At 42.2% G+C, this 26,617-nt stretch overlaps 1 protein-coding gene and 1 pseudogene across 1 annotated transcript in view; one reads left to right on the top strand and one right to left on the bottom strand.

Annotated features, from left to right (window-relative positions):
• Lrrc37a (leucine rich repeat containing 37A) overlaps positions 1-16,846 on the top strand; it is a 60,423-nt gene extending 43,577 nt beyond the window's left edge. Inside the window, 8 exon segments of the mRNA XM_029565976.1 lie at positions 13,331-13,441; positions 13,696-13,702; positions 14,099-14,102; positions 14,413-15,134; positions 15,136-15,295; positions 15,298-15,431; positions 15,433-16,140; positions 16,742-16,846. Coding sequence (XP_029421836.1) covers positions 13,331-13,441; positions 13,696-13,702; positions 14,099-14,102; positions 14,413-15,134; positions 15,136-15,295; positions 15,298-15,431; positions 15,433-16,140; positions 16,742-16,846 — 1,951 coding nt within the window.
• Positions 16,847-21,772: 4,926 nt separating this feature from the next.
• Positions 21,773-22,490, bottom strand: LOC103738435 (annotated as a pseudogene).
• Between the last annotated feature and the right edge of the window lie 4,127 nt (positions 22,491-26,617).

Genomic DNA, 26,617 nt, shown 5'->3' with positions numbered 1-26,617 from the left:
TATGGTAGGATCAAAAGCTGAGGTGGAGGGGTAGGGAGGAGGAGGAGGGGCGGAGGCCCCTGGTGGGTTGGGATCCCATGAAACTGACTTAGCCAGAAGAACCTGATAGGAAGAACATGGGACACAGAGGGAGGGATTAGCACAGAGATCAAAGAAAACTTGGATGTATGGTAATTCGGGCTGTTTACTGTTACCATGACAGAAATTTTCCAAATCTCTCAAAATATTGATGTCTAAGGTTCCACTGTCTGGCAAATAGAGTCATTATCCAACTCAGTCGTGCACAGGAACTTCAGGCATTTTGGCCTGATTGTATCTGAAAGTTCTAGTTGTTAAGGATTTAAGAAGACAAGCAAGACTTGTGAAATGATCTACCAGACTACACCTTGTCCAAGAATACTGAGTTACGCATGCCTCTTTACCCCAACCTCAGTTCCTTCTCTACTTAAACCTAAAGCTTATGTCACCCTTGAAGATGGACTTGTGGTTGCTGGACTCCTTTAATGTTTGTTTGCTTGTTCTTCCTAATGTAGCCACATTTAAGTAAATCTCTGCTTTCTGCCAAAAAAAAAAAATAAAAAGTAGTGCCCTATTTTTCCCATATATTTTGTTGGTTTTATTGTTTGGTGCGGGAGGTCAAATTGGCCCCCTGACTCCTTTTGGCCAGTAGTTGCTAATGTTCTTTAAATCTTTGTGGTTAGGTTGTTGTTTTGTTTTAATTAATCCTCTGAGAGTTTCATCCAATGTGTTTTGATCATATTCTCCCCTCTTAACTCCTCCCAGATCCATCTCCATCTCTACCCACCCATCTTCCTGTTCTTCCCCTCTCCCTGCCCCATGGAGTCCAATTTGTGCAAATTGCCCAAATACTCAACTCTGGAACCAGCCCTGGGGCATGGTTGACCTACCAGGAGCCACACCCTGAAATAAAGCCCACACTTCCTCGCCCAGCAGCTATCCTATGCCAATAGCTCCTTAGTTATAAGTGGGACTTCATGCCAACTTCCCCCTTCATGCTGAAATTCTGTCAGGGTTGAGCTTGGGCATTTCTTGTGTGTGTTGTCACAATTGCTGTGAGTTCCTATGTGCCACTGCCCTGCTACCTGGAAAACACTGTTTCCTTATACCTTCGCACCACCTTTGGCTTTTACAATCTTTCCACCCTCTCTTTCACAAAGATTCCCGAGCTTTGGGGGATGAATATAATATAGATGTCCCTCTCAGCATCACACATGAAACTACAAAGTTTCTGTACAGCAAAAGAGGCAGTGTACAGAATGGGAAAAAATCTTTTTCAGCTATACATCTGACAGTTAATATCTAGAATATACAAAGAACTAAAAAAAACTAAACATAAAAAAACCTAACTGAATTTAAAAACAGGGCATAGAACTAAACAAAGTTCTCAAAGGAAGAAATACAAATGACTGAGAAACACTTTAAAAATGTTTGACATCAAGCCAGGCATGGTGGCACACACTATTAATCCCAGCACTCGGGAGGCAGAGGCGGGTGGATCTCTGAGGCCAGCCTGATCTACATAGTGAGTTCCAGGCCAGCTGGGGCTACAGGAAGACCCTGTTTAAAAAGACCAAAGAAAAAAAAGTTCAACATCTATTGTATAGGACTGTCTTCCAACAGAAAGATGTTGGACAGATGCCATTCTTTCCAAGTTTGATTGTGCCCCAACCTAGGATCATCACAGATGAGCTTGCCGACTGCTACTCCCCAAAAGTAAAGAGTGGCAGGAGAGTCAGTCACATCTCTCAACCAATCAGTTGGCCCTAGTTGCACATGGTCTAGGGGGAGAGGCTAAGTTATATAGGCTGAGGAAGTCTAGGGGAAGTTCTCTCACTTTTTGTGCTGCTGGGAAGAAGCCACCACTCATGCTTGGGCAAAGACTTGCCAGTGTTGCCTTGGGAGGAGGGGATCAGCCACACTCCTGTGAGTAAGCCCTCACCCATTGCTCTGTAAGTAAGACCAATAAACTCACTGGTTTCCCAACTACAGTATGGTGAAATTTTACCTTGGTTTGTTGTTGGGGGTCAAGGGAGGAGGAGTGGATGTTGTTTATACCCCTCCAGAAAGAATTTTAGCTACAATATCTTTAGACACCAGGGAAATGCAAATTAAAACTTTTGAGATTTCATCTTACCCTAGTCAGAATGGCTAAAGTTAAAAAAAATGACAACAAATGCTGGCATGGATGTGGGGAAAGGGGAACACATATTCACTGCTGGTGGGAATACAAACTCATGCAGCCACTATGGAAATCAGGATGGAGGCTCATCAAAAAGCTAGAAATAAATCTATCACAAGATCCAGCTATCCTACCCTTGGGCATATAACCAGAGGACTCCATAACCTCCTACAGAGATATTCACCCATGTTCTCTGCTGCTCTGTTCACGATATCCAGGAAATGGAAACAGCCTAGATTATCCATCAACTGGTGAATGGATAAGAAAAATGTGCTACAACTGGACAAATGGTGCATACAACTTTGATTCCAGTTTTGGAGGCAGGCAGATCTCTGTATGATCGAGGCCAGCCTGGTCTCCATAGCAAGTTACAAATGTGGTACATATACAGAAAAGAATATTATTCAGCTATTAAGAAAAATGAAGTTATGAAATTTTCAGATAAATGGATGGAACTGGAAACAATCATCTTGAGTGAGGTAACCAACTGAGACCCAGAATAACAAATGTCTTATGTGTTCACTCATACGTGGATAGATGTGGAGGTGCAGCAACAAGATGGCTCTGAGCAGCCGAGGTAAAGGCGGAGCCAGCTGGCCAGCTTGGCGCACCACAAAAAGAGAAAGTAATACTGATTGGAGCCTAGCCAGTAAAGGACGTGTGATCACCTCGTGAACAATATGTTATGCTATGAAAAGAGCCTGTGTGGCATATGTGCCCTCTAAGCTGATTGGATGATGGCTTTCCCACCTATGCTAATGCTTGTGACTTTTGCCCTTAAATATTGATCAGCCTTGCCAATAAACGAGTTTTCCTGCTTGAAGCGACTCCCTGCCATGTCTGATTGTCCTCAGAGAGAAGGGCTGGCCAAGCATGAGTGGTGGCTTCTTCCCAGCAGCACAAAAAGTGAGAGAACTTCCCCTAGACTTCCTCAGACTATATACCTTAGCCTCTCCCCCTAGACCATGTGCAACTAGGGCCAACTGATTGGTTGAGAGATGTGACTGACTCTCCCTGCCACTCTACTTTTGGGGAGTAGCAGTCGGCAAGCTCATCTGTGATGATCCTAGGTTGGGGCACAACCAAACTTGGGAAGAATGGCATCTGTCCAACATCTGTCTGTTGGAAGACAGTCCTATACAATAGATGTTGAACTTTTTTTTCTTTGGTCTTTTTAAACAGGGTCTTCCTGTAGCCCCAGCTGGCCTGGAACTCACTATGTAGATCAGGCTGGCCTCAGAGATCCACCCGCCTCTGCCTCCCGAGTGCTGGGATTAATAGTGTGTGCCACCATGCCTGGCTTGATGTCAAACATTTTTAAAGTGTTTCTCAGCCATTTGTATTTCTTCCTTTGAGAACTTTGTTTAGTTCTATGCCCTGTTTTTAAATTCAGTTAGGTTTTTTTATGTTTAGTTTTTTTTAGTTCTTTGTATATTCTAGATATTAACTGTCAGTTGTATAGCTGAAAAAGATTTTTTCCCATTTTGTACACTGCCTCTTTTTGCTGTACAGAAACTTTGTAGTTTCATGTGGTCCCATTTGTCAATTGTTGGTCTTTTCATTTATTTATTTTGTTATGTGTGTGAGTGTTTGCCTGCATGTATGCAAGTACTCCTGCCCACAGAGGCCAAAAGAGGGTGTCAGATCCTGTGGTGGTTTGAATGAAAATGTTCCCCATAGGATCCAAGTACTTGGACATTTTGTCCCTAGCTGGCAATGCTGTTTTGGGAGGTCTTGCTAGAGGAAGCATATCACTGGGGGGTGGGCTTAGAGAGGTCTTAAGCTTTGCAGGGTTTCCTGTTGTTCTCTGTTTACTGTGCCTGTTTGAAGATGTGAGTGCTCAGCTTTCTGCTCCTCCTTTGGCCATCTCACCATGCCTCCCCACCATGACAGACTCTAATCCCTCTAGAACCTGGAACCATAAAATCAAACTCTTTTTCCTATAAGTTCCCTTAGTTACAATGTTTTATCACAGTAACAGAAAAATAATACAGAAGTTGGTACCACAGAGTGGGCTATTGGCTATGAAGAACCTGACCATGTGGATTTTTGAAGGAATGTGGAAGACTTTGGAAGTTTGGACTAGAAAAATGGTTGATTGCTGAAAATAGCTTAATGGGCCATTCTAGTATAGGAGTCTGGAAGAAAGTAGTGCTGAGAACAATGTAGTTCCAAGGGAAATAAGGACTTAAGCAGCAACTGGGATATTTTGGCAAAGAGTCTGGCTGAAGTCTGCCCACAGTGTAAGAGTTTGCCCATGGCTAAGTTGAAAAAGTGATGAACTAATTTCCTTGGCAGAGGAAATTTCAAGACAGTCAAACATAGAAACAGTGGATTGGCTATTAATGGTAAATGTTATGCAGCTTTAGAGTGAAAAAGGGTAAATGGGGCAGAAAGAAATGCAGAATGTCCAGTTCAGAGGGAAAGAGAACACTGTCAAGTTTAATGTTGGAGCTAAGGCAGGTACTGAAGGCAAAACTCTGATAAGATCAGAGTTATTTAGGAGAGGCCTACAGATTTATAAACAATGGAAAGAGTATCTTCAGATCAAGACCACACCCAGCTAAGTCTCCAATTTGTGAAAGAAAAATGCTGGAGGAGTTTTCTACTCCTTGGAAACCACAGCAGAGAAAACCTGCTGGTAATGAGAATGAAGGGGCCAGAGTCCACCCCAGGCCAGCAGCCAAACTTGGCAGTTATTCACCTGGTGCTGGCTTTAGAGGCATGAAAGATGCAAGAGTGAAGGGGTCACCAATTCTTCCTCTGCGGTTTCTGAGGGTCACCAAGGCCAGGCAGCATGCAACAGGGGTGTCCCTGCATGAAGAAGGTCCTGACAAGCCAAGAGGTCCCAATAGACCATTTTGTAAAGCTGTCAAGGTGAAACCTGGTTGTCAGTGGAGACCCCAAGAAGACGTTGGAGATGCTAGTGCCATGAAACATCTGCCAAGAGTTTAATACAGGGAGTGGTAACAGCCCAAGAGAGAGATGTATGTTGCACGAAGCAAAGTTGTGGTTATGGGACTGAGACATCTAAGCCCTTTGGAAGTAAAGTCCCAGAAGTCAGAAATGTGTATACAGTTCCATTATATGTTGGAAGCATGTAATTTATCTTTTGTTTTACAGGTGCTTACAGTTAAGAAATTGCTTTGAGTCTCAGAAGAAACTTTGGACTCTGGACTTTAAATTGTATTAAGACTGATAAACACTATGAGGACTTTTGAAGGTGGACTAAATATATTTTACATTTTATATGGTCATGAACATATGGGGGCCAGGAAGTGGCATGTGGTGGTTTGAATGAGAATGTCCTCCATAGGATCCAAGTATTTGGACACTTTTGTCCCCAGTTGGTGGTGCTGTTATGGGAAGTCTTAGAAGGTTTAACCCTGCTGAAGGAAGCATATCACTGGCAGGCAGGCTTAGAGAGTTCTTAAGCCTTGCAGGATTTCCTGCTGCTGTCTCCTTCCTGTGCCTAATTGAAGATGTGAGTGCTTAGCTTTCTGGTCCTGCTCCATCCTCCTCTTGCCACCATGCCTCCCCACCATGATGGACTCTAATCCCTCTGGAATCTGGAACCATAAGCTCAAATAAACTGTTGCTTTTATAAGTTCTCTTTGTCATGGTGTTTTATCACAGCAATAGAAAAGTAACTGATACAGATCCCCTCAAACTGGAGCTACAGATGGTTATCAGCCACCATGTGGATGCTGGGAACAGAACCTGGGTCCTCTGTAGAGCAACCAGTAGTCTTAACTGCTGAGCCATTCTTTCAGCCCCTCAATTGTTGGTCTTGATGCCTATACCAATAGGGTCATGTTCAAAAAGTCCTTTCCTGTGTCCGTCTTTAAGTTCCAGGGCATTTTCTACTTTCTTCTCTATCATATTCAAGGTGTCAAATCTTATGCTGAGGTCCTTGATCCATTTGGAGTTGAACTTTGTGCTGAATGAGAGATATGGATCCAGTTTCATTATCCAGTTTGACCAGCACCATTTGTTGAAGATGCTATCTTTCTTCCAGTGTGTATTTTTGGCCTATTAAAAAAAAATCAGGCATCTATAGGTCTGTGAATTTATATTTGTGTCTTCAATTCTATTTCATTGTTCAATGTGTCTGTTTTTATGCCAGTATCATGATGTTTGTATTACTATAGCTCTGTAATACAGTTTAAAATCAAGGATGCTGATACCACCAGCAGTTATTTTATTTTTCAGGATTGTTTTGGCTATCCTGGGTGTTTTGTGTTTCTCTATGAAATTTAAGATTATTTTTTCTCTTTCTATGAAGAATTCCATTGGAATCTTGATGAGGATTACACCAAATCTGTAGATTGCTTTTGGTAGAATGGCCGTTTTCACAATATTGAGCCTACCAATCCATGAACATGGGATATCTTTTCATCTTCTGGAATCTTCTTCAGTGTTTTGAAGTTTTTATTATAGAAGTCTTTCTTGGTTCAGTTTATTCCAAGTAATATTTTGAGGCTATCGTGAATGGGATTGTTTCCCTGATTTCTTTTCCAGTAGCTTTGTTGTTTGTATATAGGAAAGCTATTTTTGTGTGTTAATTTTGTATCCTGCCATTTTGCTGAATATGTTTATCAGCTTTAAGAGGTCTCTGACTGGTAGAGATTTTAAGGTCTTTTATGTATAGAATTATATCATCTGCAAATGATACTTTGACTTCTTCCTTCCCTACTCATATCTCCTTCAGCTATCTTATTGTTCTAGCTAAGACTTCTAGTGTAATATTAAACAGGAATGGAGAGAGTGGCTCGTATTACACCTGATTTTAGTGCAAATGCTCTAAGTTTTTTCTCCATTTAGCATGATGTTGGCTGTAGGCTTTTTGTATATTGCCATGTCATCTATATCCCTGGATTTTATAGAACTTTTATTATGAAGAGCTGTTGGCTTTTGTCAAAGGCCTTTTCTGCATCTGGTGAGATGATCATGTGGTTTCTATCCTTAAGTCTGTTCATATGGTTAATTACATTTATTGATTTACATAATGTTGAACTATCCCAGTATCCCTGGGATGAAACTGAACTGATTATGGTGGATAATCTGTTTGATGTGCACTTGTATTTGGTTTGTAAGTATTTTATTGAGAATTTTTGCAACTATGTTCATCAGAGAGATTAACCTATAATTTTCTTGTTGGCTCTTTGTCTGTTTCCTTTTCTTTTCATGGAATAATTTGAGGAATATTGGTGTTAGTTCTTCTATGAAGATGTGATAGAATTCTATGCTATATCCATTTGGCACTCGGCTTTTTTTAGTTGGGAGATTTTTTTTTTTCTGAGACAGGGTCTCCCTGTAGCTCCAACTGGCCTGGAACTTGTTATTGTAGACCAGGTTGACCTCCATCTCCCAGAGACTGACTTGCCTCTCTGCCTCCTGGGTGCAGGGATTAAAGGTGTGTGCTGACATGCCTGGCTCATCTTGATTTAATTTTGACAGATCATGCATATGTAGGAATGAATCCATTTCCTTTAGACTTTCCAGTTTAATGGAATATAGAGTTTTTAAAGTATGTCCTTATGATTCTCTGAATTTCCTCAATATCTGTTATAATGGTTCCCTTTTCTTCTCTAATTTTATTAATTTGAATTCTTTCTTTCTTTTGGATAAATTGGTTAAAGGTTTATCAATCTTGTTACTCTTTTCAAAGAACTTTTTATTGATACTTTGTATTATTTTTGTTTCTATTTCATTAATGTCAGCCCTGTTTTTTATTATCTCTTCCTAGCTACTCTTTTTTTTTTTTTAATATATGTATGAGTGTATTGCCTGCATGTGATGCAGTGCCCTCAGAGGTCAGAAGAGAGCGTCAGATCCCCTGGAACTGGTGTTACAGATGGTTGTTAACCACCGTGTAGGTGCCTGGAAACAAACCTGGGTCCTCTGCAAGAGCAGCCAGTGCTCTTAACTGGTCAGCTACCTCTCCAGTTCACCCATCTACTCTTTTTAGGTGTCATTTGTTCTTGTTTTTCCAAGGCATTCAGGTGTACTGTTAAGTTGTTAATATGAGATGTCTCTAATTTTTTAATGTAGGCATTTAGTGCTATAAACTTTCCTCTTAGGACAGCCTTCATTGTTTCCCATAGATTTTATGTTGTTTTCATTTTCATTCAATTCTAGAAATTTTTAAATTTCCTTTTTTTTTTTTTTTTGGTCTTTTTGAGACAGGGTCTCCCTGCAGCCCCAGCTTTCCTGGAACTCACTATGTAGACCAGGCTGGCCTTGAACTCACAGAGATCCACCTGCCTCTGCCTCCCAATTGCTGGGATTAAAGGCATGCGCCACTACGCCTGGCCTAAATTTCCTTTTTTAAAAAAAATATTTTATTATTTTTATTTTATGTGTATGAGTGTACTGCCTGCATGTACATAAGTGCACCCCACAGAAGACAGAAGAGGCTGTTGGATCCCCTGGAACTGGAGATATAGACTGTTGTTATCTGCCATGTGGGTGCTGGGATTTGAACCTGGGTCCTCTGCAAGAACAGTCAGTGTTATTAAGCGCTGAGCCATTTCTCCAACTCCTAAATTTCCTTTCTGATTTCTCCTTTGACCCAGTCTTTATTTACTAGTGTGTTTAGTTTCCATGAGTTTATGTATTGTATTAGTTACTTTTCTGTTGCTATAATAAGACACCATGACCAAGGCAACTTATAGAAGAGTTTATTTTAACTTATGGCTCCAGGGGTAGGAGGTCCATAATGGTGGGGGAGGCCTGGAGGAAGGAAGTGATCAGAGCAGAAAGCTGAGTGATCACATCTTCAAGCAGGCACAGGAAGCAGAAAGAGACTGGAAATTTTGCAAGGCTGAAGAATTCTCAAATCCCACCACCAGTGACATGCTTCCTCCAGCATGGCCACATCTTCTAAGACCTCCCAAAATAGTGCCACCAACTGGGGACAAAATATCCAAATGTTGTGCCTATGCGGGGAGGGGGGAGCATTCTCATTTAACCCACCCTATGTCTTTCTGTTACTGTTGATATCTAGCTCCATTCCTATGTGGTCAGATAAAATGCAGGATATTATTTCCATTTTCCTGTATTTGTTGTTAGATCCATTTGATTTATGATGTCTTTTAATTCCAGAGTTCAGAGTTTGTTTAGTTTTTGTCTGGAAGAGGTATTTATTGTTGAGAGTGGGGTATTGGATCACTTGTTGGGGTCAGTATGTGGTTTTAGGTGTAATAGTGTTTCTTTTATGAAGTTGGGCTCCCCTGTGTTTGGTGAGTAAATGTTTAGCATTGTAATTTCTTCTTGGTGGATTTTCCCTTTAAAGAATATGAAGTGTCCTTCCATATCTTTTCAGGCTAGTTTTGGTTTGAAGTCTATTTTGTCAGATATTAGAATAGCCACACCTGCTTGCTTGGAAAACTTTTTTCCAACTTTTACCCTAAAGTGGTGTCTATTTTTGGTAGTGTAGATGGATCCTGTTTTCTAATCTAATCTGTTAGTCTGTGTCTTTTTATTAGGGAATTGAGACCATTAGCATTGAGAGTTACTATTAACCAATGTTTATTAATTTCTCTTATTTTGTTGTGGTGGTGTTTTCTTAGACTTTTTTGGTTAATTGTTCTGTAATTGCTTATTTATTCTTTGTGCCATTTTGGGTATGTTGATATTCTCTCCAGACCAAAGTATTCCTTCTAGTATCCTTTATTGATCTTGCTTAATGGACATAAATTCTTTAAATATGTTCTTAAAGTATTCCTTCTAGTATCCTCTATTGATCTTGCTTAATGGACATAAATTCTTTAAATCTGATCTTATCATGGAAAGTTTTTTTCTTCTTCAATTACAAATTATAGTTTTGCTGGATATAGTAGTCTAGGCTGGCCTCTGTGTTCATGACTTGTAGGACAGTGGTCCAAGCCCTTCTGGCTTTCATCATCTCCACTGAAAAATAAGCCCTTGTTCTGATGGGCCTGCCTTTGTATGTGACTTGATTTTTCTATCGTTTTCATTATATTTTCTTTGTTCTGTACATTTAGTATTTTAACTATTACATGATGTGAGAAATTTCTTCTCTGGTCCTCTATATTCGATGTTCTGTATGCTTCTTGCACCTTGATAGGTAACTCTTTCCTTACCATTGGAAAATTTTCTTCTATGACTTTGTTGGAAGTATTTTCTGTACCTTTGACCTGGGTTTCTTCTCCTTCTATACCTATGATTTGTAAGTGTGGTCTCCTTATATTATGTGCTCTATTCCTGGGTTATTTTAGATTAATCATTTTCTTTGAGTAATTTATTTCCTTTGCCTTGTCAAGATCTGATAATTTCTCTTCCACTTGATCCAATCTATTGATGAGGCTTTCCTCTGAGCTTTTTGTTTGATTTCCTGGGGTTTCCAGTTTTATTTCAGTTCTTTATTAAAGTCTAATTTCATATCTAGAATTGTTTTGCTTACTTTATTCAACTGAATTTTCAAAGTCTTCATTCAGTTTATTTATATCCTCTTTGAGTTCCTTGAACACATTTTTTTGTATGTACAAATGTTTTGCTGAATGTATGTAAGTGTATCCATGTCATGCAAAGCCTCTGGAGGCCAAAAGAGGGCATTGACTCCCCTGGAACTGGAGTTACAGACAGTTGTTAGCAGTCATGCGGGTCCTGGGACTCTTCTTCTGGAAGAGCAGTCAGTGCTCTTAACCACTAAGCCATCTCTCCAGTCACTCCTTGAACATATTTATAGTTGCTATTTTGAAATTATTGCTTTGTGCATCAGCTAAATTGCTTTTCTCTAAAAACATTACAATGGGAGTGTCAATTTCTAGAAAAGGCATATTGGTTATTCAAGTTGTTTGCATGTTTGCAACGGAACCTAGGCATCTGGAGTTAGAGCATAGTGGTGTTTCTTGGTATGGATATCTGATCTTACCTTTGTTGAGTGATTGAATCTTTGTTTGATGTTACCCCAACATGTCAGGTTATGGGCCAACTGTTAATGTTTGGTGTTCAGCCTTGGAGCCACTCTGAAAGTTGGCCTCCATGGAGTTCTGTAGCAGTGCAGAGATGAATGGCTGCTAAGCTAGATCATGGGTGACCTGGGTCTTGGGGGTGGGGGGCCCCTACCTGTAAGTGTGGGATGGCAGGGAGAGGGAAGGCTAGGATCTTGGGAACTTGCTGGGCTCAGCAGCAGCTACACAGACTGCATAATCCCAACTAGGCCTGCACAATGACAGAGAGAGATGGGGAGGAGGTTGGGGAAGTAGGATCTGAGAAACTCACTGAGTTCTCATTGGCTTAGTGGGCTGTGATACTCCAGCTAGGCCCATGAGTATGGGATGGTGGCAGAGAGGGAAAGGAGAGACTCTAAATCTTTGTTTTGATGCAGGATCAATAATTAATATGTTAGGTATTCAGAAGGAATTCCTTCAGAAGAAGTTGGAGACAATTTTATTAGAGTTTAAAAGAAAAATGCTAGGGCAGGCAAACTGTAAATCTCCACAGCTGCCTGGAGGAGGGAAATGGAGAAGAGGAAAGGAAAAGCCATGCCACTTGTAAGCAGCCACCTGGCAAGAGGGGTGGCTTCACAGGAAAACAGTAAAAGGCCCAAAGTACTATAACATCATATTAGACGCTGGCCAGTATTCAAAGGAATAGCAAATATGAAGAAAAAGGAAAAAATTATGCCTTTCTGGGTCCTAACTCAGAAAAGCAGGGAGACCTAATAGAGCCTCATGGGGACTCCACAACAACTACACAGAGGCCAGGAATTCTGGGAAGGAAACGTATATTATATCATTAAAGGGAAAATTATTCCTTCTGCTTTAGTTACTTTCTATTGCTGTGATAAAATACTGACCAAAAACAACTTGAGGAGAAAAGAGTTTATTTCATCTTACACTTACAAGTCACCGTCCATCTTTGAAGGAAGTCAGGCAGGAACTTAGAGCAGGACCTGGAGGCAGGAACTAAAGCTGAGACCACAGAAGAATGCTGTTTACTAGCTTTCTTCCCTGGCATGTTCAGCTGTCTTTGTTATATAACCCAGGCCCACCTGCCCAGAGATGGCATGGCCGACAGTATGCTGGGCCCTCCAACATCAATCAACAATTAAGAAAATGCCTCACAGACATAGCCATGGGCCAATTCCATAGAGGCTTTCCTCGACTGAAGTTCCCTGCTCCCAAGAGACTCTAGTTTGTGTCAAGTTGACAAAAAAACCAACCGGCACTCTTTAGACTATGGCTAAGGTTGATCAACCTTCGGGGTAAGTGGTCCTTCTTTTCTGAGGGATAGCACCTTAGTCAGGTGATTGACCTGCCCAACTGGAATATTAGATCTCCACCAAAGCCAGAGGTTCCATTCTCTTGACCGAAGAAAACAGTTTTCCCTTAAGAGGCCTTCACTGCTACTATAACGGAAATGCTACCCCCAACCATGAATCAATGATAACCTCGTCTAAAGCAATTATTACTTGGTGGTTTCAGAATGACGCATTTATTAGCTGGTGTTCTATTGAAGAATTACCATGCTTTTCTTTTTTAATACCATTGTTAATTCATGGAATCTCTTTATAATTAATTTGTACTTTACTATGGTCTTTATCCCCTCACCCCTGTGTGTGTGTGCGTGTGTGTGTGTATATGTATGTATGTAACAGAGAGAGAGAGAGAGAGAGAGAGAGAGAGAGAGATGCTGAAATGAAGCCCAGTGCTTTACACTGCTACACAAGCACTCTACCACTGAAGTGCACCCTCAGCCTTTATTCGTCTTTGGAACACACAAACTATCCATATTTCATCAATGTGATCCCTGTTGCCATTTAACCATACAACATGAGTTGAAATAGGCTGTTTTAGGTGTCAGATCAGAGGAGATGCTTCTACATTAACCTACAGATCAGTGTCAGCCAGTTCTTACCTGTCATCTTTGTTTCAGGCATATCACACCCACCACCACAGTTACCATCTGTTGGGCACCTCCAACCTTCCTGCTTATTTTCAATGTTGGAGAGCAGGAATTTGCCATTGATTTCCCACCCAACTGCCCATGCCATATGCCTCAAAATTCCATCCTGCACAACCCTGTGGTGGCCTTGGCCTGCCACTTCTACACCTCATTAGCCCTTTTTCCAATAACTCTATTCTGTCTTTCCATTTATAGGGTCTTACCTAGCCACATGGCTTGCTGCCTCTGCAAATTTAAAACTGATATTGAGGTTGTTTGCAAGGCAATCAAACTGCATTGTTATAGTGGATGTCTGACAAACCACACATTGTCATGAGTCTCTTGCCTGATAAATGTTTTAATTTTGATGTCTAATTTTTGGTAAAGATAAAAATTTTAACCAATGCTATAATTGCTTGTTTTCATTCATTCATCCATAGAAAAGCTATTTAAATTTCTGCACTTCTCCCTTGCTGAAAGTTGGGCTCTCAGCCATTACTGCATAATTTTAAATGTATCTGTTCCATGTGCATAAGAGCGAGAGAAAGGAATGGAAGGGGGATGATAACACTAATGGCCACGCACTGTGTGCTGTGCTCTCTGCTTGGTGTCTTGCCTTCCAGCGATCATTTACAATACAGTGTAGTACACTCTGTAAGCTGGTTTTATATTCAGTAGGTCTCACGTGCCCTCTGTCTTGTAGGGCAGGTGTAGATTGGTTTTGTTTGGTTTGCTTTTGCAGTTTTATAAGACTGTAAGTGATGCCATTTTATTTAGAGTCTGAGAGCTCCTGTCTGTAACCAGTGAGTGCTGCCTGGCTCTCCTAATAGAACAGAGGGCTCTTCATGCCTAGACTGACCAACTCTGTGCTTGCTCTCAACCTCAAGTCTTTCGTGTACAGACCACTCACATAATTTTAAAAGTACTTATCTAAACTGGGTGGGGTCACAATCCTAGTTACTAAGGAGTCTGAGGCAAGAAGAGCCAAGTTCAAAGCCAGCCTGGGCACCTTTGTGACACCATATCTTCTAGCCCTAAACTTTTACTGAGGCCTGGGCAGTTCTCTATCCTAAGTAGATTTCCTGTGTTCATACTGTGAAATGTTCTGAGCTGCCATTAATCTTCTCTCTCTTTGTTATTCCCATTTCTCAGGTTTAATTTCAGGTTAACATTTCTCCTTATTAATGGCACTCCAGTATTTGCTGAACCCTAATTTATTTGACTGGGTTGTGTGGCTGTGGACTGAAGATGGGCTGTCAGTCTTCTCTAACCAAAAGCAATCTCTTCTTTTTTGGAAGCTGATGCAGCTATAGGGAACCCAGAAGGAGCATTCATGAAGGTGTTGCAGGCCAGGAAGGGGAACACCAGCACTGAGCTCACTATTGAACCGGTAAGGGGATATTCAGAAAAGGATGATGGCACTTATTCAGGTTTCATGAATGAACAGCTCGACTTTAACAATGAAAGCGATGTCCTTAGTGCACGAAATTACATATTGCCATATTTCTCAGGGGGAAATCTGGAAGATGTAATATAAACACTGTTACCATTCATTAAACTGCATTTTTCTAATGTACAAGATGCAGATAATTCTCTGGGAACGGTGAAAAGTGATACAAAGAGTGCTCCTCTTAAATATGAATCCAATTCCAATAACTTGAATTACGAAAATAAGTTGAATAAGCTTTATTTTCTAGAAAATATGTTAGATGCAGAAATTGATGAAGTTAGAAAGAAGGAGAAAACCACCATGCTTATGCAGCCGTCTAGCCATTTAGGGCCCCAAATTAAATGACACATATTTGAAAAAAGATGGGAACCTGCCCAGGCAGAGGGACACAGTCTTGCAGAGATTGAGAATGGAAAGAGAAGGTTCCACAGGATGAACAGAGTCCCCGGGGGACCAGGAAGTGTACACAAAAGGCACTTCAAGGAAGGAAGCAAAAAGAGCCTGTGGAGCAAACAGAGTGCCCCGCCATCTCTAGAGAACATTGCCAAAGACAGGCAGCTCAGGAGCCCCCCCCCCCCCAATGGAGCTGCAGCAGCCTGACCTGGTGCAGAAGCCCAGGAGGTTAGTGGGAAACTCCTTCTATCCAGAGCCCTCACTTCCAAGGGAACAGGGCGTAGCAGTCTCTTCTTCCCCACAATAGTACCTGATGGGAAAGTCTTCTCATTCAAAATCAATGAGTTCATAAGCAAAAGAACAGACTTGGCTTATACCATTTTTGTTTTAGAAAGTGCAAATGCTAATGTGAAAGGCATGAAGGGTTCTAAACCAGCTTTACAGTCTGAAAAAAGACATCACAGCCTTAGGATGAAAAAAATCACCTTTCCAGTTGATTGCAAAGAGGCCAGCTTCCTCTGCAGTGACGAGCCTCATCAATTCCCCTGCACAAGGTGTCTTTTCATCTTTAGAAGACCCGAGTTCTGCAGAAAACCCTTTTCCAGAATTATATGCTGTCTCAGCACCTTCTACAGAAGAAACGCCTGACAAAGATCAAGCTGAAAAAAATGATATTCAAGAAAATGTCCTATCAAACATCCCTGAGTCAGAAGAAACTATATCAGAAAATGCAGCCCTCAAGAATCCTGCTGCAGAGTCTGCTGGGCCTATATCCAGCTTTGTTCCAACTGTTCAAAAAGCTGGTGAGACTCAGCCAGGATTCTATATCGTAGGCAGTGACTCACACACCCCACCCATCCATGCTGCTTACCCAGCGCTGTTATCACCAGGTGAACATTCTGAATCTCAGCTGAACCAGCAGCTGAAGCCCCTCATCCCCAACAACAACGTGAGAAGGCTCATTTCTCATGTTATCAAGACTTTGAAGATGGACAGCTCTGAGACCCACGTGCAATTGTCCTGTGCCAAGCTCATCTCCAGAACAGGCCTCCTAATGAAGCTTCTCAGTGAGCAGCAGGAAATCAAGGTAGCCAGGACTGACTGGGACCAGTGAAAAACTGAGAACTACATCAGTGAGAGCACAGAAGCCCAGAGCGAACAGAAGGGGCTGGAGTCAGGTCAGGTGAGGACAGGTCCAGGACCCGTGAGGCCCCAACATTCCCGTCATTTAAGCAGGAAGACTAGGCCCTCCCAGTCCAGATCTTGTGTTGCCACATAACTATAGCCAAGACAGTGATCTCTGTTGTGCTTCTAAAATCAGAGACTGAAGCAGACCTAAAACACAGAATAGGACAAAGTGCATTAGGCAGGTATCATATTAGATTTGGTATGTTCTTTAAGAATCCTCAAGCTATTCACATAGAAGAATGTTTTTAGGGTTTTTCCTTCTTGTTGTTTTGTTTTTCAGTGCAGGGCATTAAACCCAGCACCATACTAAACCAAGGGCTCAACCACTGAGGTACAGCCCCAGACCTTGGTTTTTATTAAGAGTCTCACTATGTAACCCAGGCTGGTTTAGAACTCACTTTGTAGCCCAGGCTGGCCTCAAACTCCTGGTAATCCTGCCTTAACTTCCCAAGTGCTAGATTATCTACATCAGCTATAAGCCCATGCTCAACTCAAGAATGGGTTTAGAACAGTTAAACTTCTTTCATCCTTTTCTTGTCTTTACTATTTAAGAACAACAAATGTCCTTTTCCTTTTTTCTTTTTTATACTTTTTAGCTCACAAAGGAGGTTCCAGGATACGGCTCTAAGAACAAAGTCATCTTAGCGATATCTGTGACTGTAGTAGTGATGGTTTTGATTATCATTTTTCTGTCTCATTGAGGAAAGGACAATGCATTCAGGTGTCCAGAATGTATCCTCTCTGTGTAATATTTTTAGAACACGCAAACGAAAAACCAAAGTCACTTACCCCCCCTCTCTAAAAGGTTTCTCAATGTCAGGTCATTGTGTGGCATGGGAGGTCTGTCCTGTGATGTAAATAATGTTAGACAGTCTGAAAGGAATGAGTGAGTTCTCTCTCAGTGAGGACAGGGTCTAATTTTGTGCCTAGAAAGCAGAGACCAGCATGGACTCAATGCAAATCCCCTGGGAGGATGACCACTGGCCACTGCACAGGTAGAGCCCTCCACATCGACTGGCTGGCCGTGGCCTTCCTTGAAATTTGTATCTGCTCCTATAGTGCTCTTCGCTTGCATATACAGTTCACCTTTGTAAATATTCACATTTACATGGTTTCTTCTGCCCATTTAGATGATAGACTCTGTGAAGAGAGGAAGCATGCATGTTTTGCCTCTAGCAAATACTTATTTAAAGTAACATACAGAGCTGGGCCTCCCAGCATTTGAGAAGCAGCGGCAGGAAGATCAGCTACATGGTGAACTGAGGCTACCTTGGACTTCATTAAACTTTGTCAAAAAAATCAAAAGATATTTAAAAATTAAGTAGCATGTAGATAAGAACAATGGACATACCAGGCATTCTTACCATTTGTTGTGTATGGGCAGGAGTGCTGGTGATTCACCTTGGTGCCTGTGCATGCTAAGCACTCTACCTTCCCAGACATGAAGACTTTTGAAATTCACTCTTTAGTATTCTAGTCAGTGGGAAAAATGAATAAATGGAAATAGAACATTACTATTTCTCACCTTAAGCATTTCAGTAAATGCATAGAAAATAAGCTACGAGAATCAGGAAAAAATGGAAGCAATTTCTAAAAATCAACTTGTGAGCTGGGCGTGGTGGCACACACTTTTAATCCCAGCACTCCAGAGGCATAGGCAGGCGCATCTCAAGACTAAGGCCAGCCTGGTCTATATAGAAAGTTCCAGGCCAGCTGGGGCTACAGGGAGACCCTGTCTCAAAAATACCAAAAAATAAAAATAAATAAATATCAACTTGTGAGTAAAAAAAGCTTTCTAAGCCTGACTCCAAGGCAGAGTATTTTGTAGATCTTAGCACCTTGTCTTTGACACCATTAGGAAACTTAGCACTTACACCTGCTAAGCACAGGACAGAGTTTACATACATTGTCTGATCTAATCACAAAACTCCTAGGAAGACCTTAGCAAGCCTATTCTACAGATGAAAGAGATCAACTTAAGGCCCCAGTGGCCAAACCAAGACCCAAACTCAGTTTCCCTGACTGTAAAGCCTACATGAATTACTTAATTACCACTATTCAGTTTTACCTCCTTAGAGACAGAGTATTGGGAGCATGGAAGTACAATCAAATCATTGCAAACTATTGAAAGCATCAATGTATTTCATTTAAAAGGCAATCCAGTGGAAAAGGAGTATTTCTAGTCAAAGCCACTCATCTACCAGCCTGAGCCTCCTTCCTTATGAGTTATGCTCTTGTTACAGAAGCTTTGCTACCTCAGGGAATCAAGGCAGTTTCTGCTGATTCTCTCTAGTACTTTCCTAATGCTGCCTTGTTTTATATATATATATATATATATGTTTTTATATAAAAATATATGTATGTATACATATACAACATATACATATATATGTTTTATATATGTATGTTTTTCTTGATTTTTTTTGTGGGAGGGAGGAGTTTGAGACAGCATCTCCTATAGCCAGGATGACTTGGGATTCACTATTTTCCCAGGCTGCCCTTGAACTCTTAATCCTCCTTCCTCTACTTCAGAGTCACAGGCATGTGTCACCATACTTAGTAGCCCGGTAGTTGTTTAAAAATATAAATAATATAAAAATATAATCCTCCTAGAGTTTCAATTTTTAGTTTTTTGATATGGTGGGGGTAGGGACTATGTCCCTCTTATGTGAGTATCCAGATTTCAAATGATTTTTATTGATTTGTTCTTTGTTTGCTGGTCTAAGATACCATCTCTATGTGGACTCTTCCATCCATCCTGCCGTCCTTCCTGCAGCAGTACTGGGGTCACACTACTTCATCCCAGTTGCTTTGTATATTAACTGAAATCCTAGCTGCTGAATAACTCGAGTATATTCAGTCAGACAAGATTCTGATCTTTTTCATATATTGCATAACTGTTCTTAAATTCTTCTCTACCAAATGTCAGCTGTCTTATTTTGTAAAAACAAAATGTCACAGCTAGAGAGGAGGCCCAGTAATTAATGCATCTGCCTCACAAACACGAGGACTGGAGTTCAGAGTTCAGATCCCCAGTACCTAAGTAAATTCTTGGCCAAGCATGGCGGCTACCTGTCATTCCAGCTTTTGAAGGCAGAGAGGTGAACCCCCCCAGGACAAGCCAGCTAGTGAGACTAGCCATATTGGTAAACTCTGTTTGTTTGACCTGCCTCAAAGAATAAAGTGGAAGAGCTATCTAGAATGATCTCCAACATCAACGTCAGGCCTCCATGAGCCATGTGCACGTGTGCATGTGTGCCCTTATGCACATAACACACACATAACACACACAAACACATAATGCATGAAAACACATAATACATGGAAATGGGAAATTTTTTAGCTCTGAATAAGACAACACGGGATTTGTAGCCCTATTTTTATTTGACAACTGATATGTTTATAACATGCCATACATTCACTGAATCTTCTATTTTTCAGTGCTTGGGATTGAACCCAGGCCCTGTGAAAGCACCCTACTACCACTGAGATACATCTCCAGCCCTTTGTGATAATCCTGTGTTTTCTTCCAAAACAGATTTATTCCCACAGAGGAAGAGAGAGAGGGAGAGATGAAGAAAAGGCCACAGGGTAAATATGAGACTGACAATCTTTTGAGGAGAATCTGGGAACTAGAAGAGAACTTGGAACTCATCTAATTTAATCCCCTCGTTTTACAGGGAGGAAACTGAGGAAGAATATTATCTCTCTCAGTGGCTTTCCTGGCTCCCCAAAGAGACAGAGATAGGACTGTCAAAAAGGGCTATGGTATCACCAGCCCTTCAAGGAAAGAGGGTGAAGGGCAAAAGGGGTGGATTGTGCGTATTCCTGCTGGTGATGGCATCAGGAACTCACTATGTAGCCAAGGCTGGCCACAAACTCATGGCAATCCTTCCATTTCTGCCTCCCAACTGCTGGAATTACAGGTGTAGTTCATCATGCCCAGCTAGTTGTCCTTTAAATTGTTCTCACAGCTCAACCATCAGAGGCATCCTGCAGAGTGAAAAATCTGTGAGCAAGGGAACTGTGTGGTTGGATACTGGTGTTGCTCAGTGTGACTCACTTGTAGAATAAAGCAGCTAGGCAAACAGGAGCAGCAGGTCTGCACCAGAGGGTCTGAAGGGCGCTGATGGAAAAGGCTCTGGATAGTGAAAGGCTTCTGCCCAGTGCAGTTTGTTTGAAGGGATGAGTGGGGCCCCAGTCCTATTGGAGCCTTGAATATGCTTCATGACAAGTCACATAAAGATCTCCCCAAGGCATTTCTGGGGCCCTTAAGGCATGCTTGGGGACTTCCTGGAAGCCAGGCCTGCAGGAAATTGTTCTCAAGCCCCAGCACTGGGGTGATTTTTCTTACTGTATTTATGGGTCAAAGCATGGGTTTTGTCATGAGGAAAGCCAAGATGTCCCCTGAGAGGGACACAAAAATGACCCAATCACTAATTGTCTCCTGCTTTCTTCCAAGGGGTAAGAAATGCGACAAGGACAGTGAGAGTCAGGTAAGCTTGAGACTCGGTGCTGTGGCTGGAGAAGATAGGAGTCAGCAGAACTAATGTCCCCCTTGTTTTCTAGGAAGGATTTTTCTGGCTAAGGTGGCCACTGTGGCTTAGGGATTTGTACAGGCCTCTGCATCACACACGTAAGAAAAACATGGCTGAGAACCTATAGGACAAGGAGACCTATGAAGAGGAGGAGATTTTCAATAAGAATGTCAGGTAAATGACTGTGATTTAAATCCCTACCGGAAATGAGATAAAGACAAGCTGCTTGTTGCAAGTTTAAAAGCCGTGGGCTGGAGAGATGGCTTGGTGGTAAAGAACACTGGCTGCTCTCGCAGAGGACCAGGGTTCCGTTCCTAGTACCCACATGGGGGCTAACAACTGCCTGTACCTTGAGTTCCAGGGGAACACCACCAGTTCTGGACTTCACTAACATTGCAGTACTTATGTATAAAAATGCAGACAAAACATTCGTACACAAAACTTAAATTATTTAAATTAATTAAAAGCCTTGGCATTGCTCTTCTTCCAGGGCCCCGGAAGAAGTGGTGGTGGTCGAGCCCTCAAGAGTGTTCAGTGACGCAGAGGAGAGCGAAGTGCCTGAGGAGGTCACAGATTGATCCATTATTATTTTTTTAAATAAAAAATTGTATTAGAAGCATTCAGAATGTCAACAAAACGGCTGCAATTTTTTTTTTTTTGCAATTACAGGGTGGTATTCAGTGAACAGAACAATTATTCTCGTACAAGCTGCATCAGAGCCAACTGAAGATGAGAAAAACTACCGTCCCCACATATAACTAATCTGTGCTGTGCACCAAGACCCTGCTTTAAATTTCCATGCCGGTTTACAACCCCACACTGTACCAGGCAAGGTTAGTGGCTGTTGAAAGTACCACCAGGACAGGGCTATCTAAAGACACATTCGGCAGTGCGTTAAGTATACACAAAAAGACACTGTACAGTTTAAAAACAAATCTTACACAGCCTTACATTTCAATTTTTTTCTTTAAAAGGAGTGAGTTGTGTACAGGGGGTTAAATGCTTTATAGACAAGAAAAAAAAATAGCGCTAGAACAAACTTCATCATCATCATGCTTTATAGACAAGAAAAAATGCGCTAGAACAAACTTATTTGTCATCTTCGTCTTCTTCATCCTCCTCCTCTTCCTTCTTTTTCTTGCTCTTTTCAGCCTTGACAACCCCCTTTTTGCAGCATCAGGTTTTCCTTCAGCTCTCTAGGCAGCAATATCCTTTCCGTGTTTCTCCTTCAGCCCGGCGGCCTTCTTCTCCTAAGGCTGCTTGTCCTCTGCAGCAGTGCTGCTCCACATCCCTCCCAGTTTCTTTGCAACATCCCCAACAGATAAGCCGGGACGCTCTCCTTTGATTTGGGGCGATGCTCAGAACAGGAAGAAAGCCGAAGGAGGCCTCTTGGGTGCGTTGGGATCTTTGAACTTCTTTTTTGTTTCCCCTTTAGGAGGGATATAGGTTTTCATTTCTCTCTCATGACGAGCCTTGTCAGCCTTTGCCCCGTCTTCAAACTTTCCTTTTTCTTTAGCAGACACGGTCTTCCACCTCTCTGAGCACTTCTTGGAAAACTCTGAGAAGCTGACGGAAGCGCAGGTGCTTCTTCTTGTGCTCCTCCCGGCAAGTTTGCACAAAGAATGCATACGATGACATTTTGCCTCTCGGCTTCTCAGGATCTCCTTTCCCCAGGTTTAGCTGTTTCCCTCAGAGAGGCACAGAGTTGCCCGATGCCTGTCCGGCTCTCACTTGCCATGGCACTGTTTCTGTGGCGCTCAATGTACTGCAATGGCTGTGAGAGCGGGAGCCAGACGTTGCCTCCCATTATCATTTTTTGGGGGGGTCTTTTCTTTGAGACAGGGTCTCCCTGTAGCACCAGCTGTCCCGGAACTCCCTATGTAGACCAGGCTGGCCTTGAACTCACAGAGATCCACCTGCCTCTGTCTCCCAAGTACTGGGATTAAAGGCGTGCACCACCACGCCTGGCCATTATCATTTTTTAATAAATTTTTTTTTGTGGATTCATGAGTCAAAGGTCTTTGTGAGTAAATGAAAACTTTTGCAGAAGAACTGAAAATGTGGGCCCGGAAACTAGCTCAGCATATAAAAGCACTTGCCACACAAGCCTTATGACCTGAGTTTGATCCTCAGAACCCAAGTAAAAACACTGGATGGGGTGGCATGTGTCTGTAATCACAGCACTCCTATGGCAAGATAGGAGGCAGAGACGGAGAACTGATCAGAAGCCCAGTGACCACCTAGCCTGGCGTACACAGTGTGGCAAAAACAGTAAGAGAGATGCTGCATCAGCAAGGTGGGAGGCCAAAACCAACTCCCAAAAATTGTCTTCTGACTTCCACATGAGCACATGGCATGCACACACCTGGACTCACGCACACTAATAATAAGAAAAGAAAAAGGAAAAAAACTGAGAATGTGTCTACTCATCAAAGAAAAATGGCGTCAGCTCAGCAACCCCAAGAGTGGTGCCAGTTGTGGGTGATGAACTGTCCCAGCCTCCAGAAGAGCAATGTGCCTAGGAACCAGCCTGGTGTGCTTTGCTGATTATGGTTCCAAGTAGAGCCATGGCCCTTTAGTTGGCTGATGGTGGACAGGAGGCACCCAAGGCACCCCCCAAAGCTCCTTCCTGAGAATGAAGAACAGGTGTTTCTCTATGTAGTGGCTTCAGTGAGCCGACTTATAGCACAAGAGGAAGGAGTTACAGAAATGGGAAGCAGCAGGACCTATAGTTTCCCCTCACGAACAGTGCTCTGGGTGCCAAGCCCTGGGCTGGGCATCTTACAGTTTTATATCATTTAGCCCAGCAATCTGTGGAAGCTGAGCTGTTTACACTTAGCATCTACTGGGAGTAATTGGCCAGGCCTGTAATAGAGGTACTTGTAGAAGCCAGGAGGATCCCTGCAACTTCAAAGTCAGCCTAGGCTACATAGTGAGTTCCAGGTCTCTCTGCTCTGTATAGTTACACCTTAGTTAAAACACAAATAAAATAAAAAAACAAAAGTGGACTCAAAGAGTGTAGGCAGAATGCAGCCTGTTCAAGTGCCCTAGGCCATACCTTATAACAAGGAATTAAACCTTTACACTCCAAAGCCTCTGAATCATTACACTGTCTTTCTGTAGGGCACAGGAAGCCGGAGAAGTACAAACCATGCTGCCAGTAAAGTCAGTTAATGGTAATAACATCAATGGGTAGAGTGATGGCTGCTACTGTATTGAGGACCAACTATGGGCCAGGTACTGTGCTGGACACTAGTTACAATGACGTCACAAGGCTAGAAACCCCAGACCAATGCTGGGCGTGGTGGTGCATGCCTTTAATCCCAGCACTTGGGAGGCAGAGGCAAGTAGATCTTTGTGATTATTTTGATATATCACAGTGAAAGATTTATCGTCCTCTTTTTTTTTTTTTTTTTTTTTTTTTAAAAAAAAAAAAAAAAAAAAAAAAAAAAAAGAAACCCCAGACTAGCTCAGACATTATAATTGGGGAGTAAAACTACTAATAGTGTTGGAAACAAAGAGGAGATGATAAAGCAAAGATTGAGAAGTCTCTATACTGGGCTTCCCGAAGCCTGGAACAAGAGGTCCCTGCAGCTCTAGGTTCCTGTTTTTTCCTATCACTTCCAATTTGAAGCACAAGTGAGGGTTTTCTATGGAATACCATCTCAATTTGTTCTATTCTTACTAGACTCAAAAATTACCGCATTTCTTGTTTTAATTGCGGTATTTTTGCTTCTGTTTTTAGTTTAGTTTAGTTTTGTTTGAGGCAGGGTCTCCCTCTAGACCCAGCTGGCCTGGAACTCACTATGCAGACCAGACTGAGCTCCATCTCACAGAAATCTACCTGCCTTTGTCTCCAGGATGCTGGGACTAATGGTGTGTGCCACTATGCCCAGTTTCATTGTTTTTGAGACAGGATCTCACTGTAGCCCATAACACCCTGGAGCTCACAATAATCCTCATGCTTCAGCCTCTTGAGTACTGAGTCACAGGCATGAGCCACCACTCTAGGCTTTCTAGCACATTTCTAAATAAAATCTCCCAAGAGCATGGTCCTGGCTAGTCCTAAATGGGCCAGTTTGTGAGTACTATCAGTTGAATTGTCTGTCCTCTGGCCAGGCATACACCCTGACTATAGCCTAGGAGAAGAGGAGTGTCTGGACACACAACAGGGCTGTGTCTATCTTACTGACAGCAAACCACAGATCATTAAACAGCTCTTAACTAAGACCTGAGTGATAGAGGAGGACACGAGCCCATCAGTCACTGCAGGAATCAGAATTCTGATTCCAGTGAAACCTATCAAAGAAACCAGATGCTTTTCACAAGATGGTTGAAATAAGGCAATCCAAGATTAATACACAAAAGAGATGTGTTGGTCAGAGGAAGCAAACAGGTGGCCTAGGGGAGCCTGTGAAAAAGATCATGAGCTGGGTCTGAATTTTAAGCTAGACACTGAGCCTGGTTCTAGGGAAAGCTTGGGAATATTGAACATATCACTTTATTTCATATTTGTAGTGTGTGTTGATCTGATGGTATCACCCTTGTGTGACAATAGACCAGGAAATTTGTGTTCAGAAAAATCAGTGAGTAGTTGGCATGGTATGAACTGTATATTGGGACACTTGGAGCCTGGAGCCAAAGTCCCCACCATTCTACAGGGATCAATATACCAGCCCAGAGGGTCTCCAGACTGATTGTTAACAGCCCCAAAACTAATTTAAAATGATAATAAGCACCCATTACAATTTGTGGTAGTTAAGAATTCAGGAGTAGCTTTAGCAGGCCTAGCTCTGATGAGATTGTCAAAATTCTGGCTAGGGCTATGGCCATCTGAAGGCTTCATTAGGGGTGCAGGATCCACCTCCAAGGTGGTTTGCTCACCCAAACGACTGACAAGTGGTGCTGGTTGTTGGAGGCAGGCCTCAGTTCCTGCCTACATGGGCCTGTACACGTGCTACTTAATTGAATGTCCTCACAACATGGTGGCTTGAGAGAGGCAGGGAATGGAGAGATGAGAAGGAGAAGGGGCAGAGGAAGAAGGGGGGAGGGGAGGAAGAGATGTTCTTTTATCCCATAGCTTCAGAAGCAATCACTTCTGCCACAGCACATGAACAGTTTAGAAGCCAGTCACCGAATTTAGCTCACATGCAAGGGTAAGGATGTTAGGCACCATCTTTTTGAAAAAAGAAGAGTCAGAGACATTGTGAATATAGTATTACACTATCTGCATTTAGGGAAGGCACCCATAGCAGTCGTTCTGACACCAATATCTGTTAACTTATCTATGTATACATCTGTATCTTCAGGGAGTATGGGCAGGGTGTCCAGAGCTCCCCCCTCCCCAGGAAATGTTAACTGTCTATAAATCCTCAGGGATGGGGTGGGGGTACCTGTGAGCCCCTTCCCACCTCTATAATAGAAAGTTTAATGGGTCAGTCTTAAGCAGGTCTCCTGTGGGTAATCAGAGCTGCTGAGAGGTCAAGAGGGCAATGACCATGTCATGCCCAGGGGACAGCCTTTCCACAAAGCTACTTAATAAACACAATGTTGCTCATTTTTCAAAACAAGTTTTCAGGGCTGGAGAGATGGCTCAGCAGTTAAGAGCACTGCCTACTCTTGCAGAGGTCCCTGGGTTCAATACCCAGCACCCACATGGCAGCTAACAACTGTCTATAACTCCAGCTCCAAGGGATCTGACGTCCTCTTATGACCTCTGTGGACATTGCAGGACATGGGTGTATTTACCTACACGCAGGCAATACACTCATGCACCTAAAAAAAAATCTTCACCAGTGACACATCTGACAGAGGTTTAACATCTAGAATATACAACAAACGCAAAAAACAAGAAAGGAAGTAACCCAATTAAAAGATGGGCTAAGGAACTGAACAGAGAGTTCTCAAAAGAAGAAATAAAGATGACTAAGAAGC

The sequence above is a fragment of the Nannospalax galili genome, unplaced genomic scaffold (genome assembly GCF_000622305.1).
Source record: "Nannospalax galili isolate Female #2095 unplaced genomic scaffold, S.galili_v1.0 scaffold95, whole genome shotgun sequence".
In the NCBI taxonomy this organism is placed as follows: Eukaryota; Metazoa; Chordata; class Mammalia; order Rodentia; family Spalacidae; genus Nannospalax; species Nannospalax galili.
This window is presented reverse-complemented; position numbering and strand designations above follow the sequence as displayed.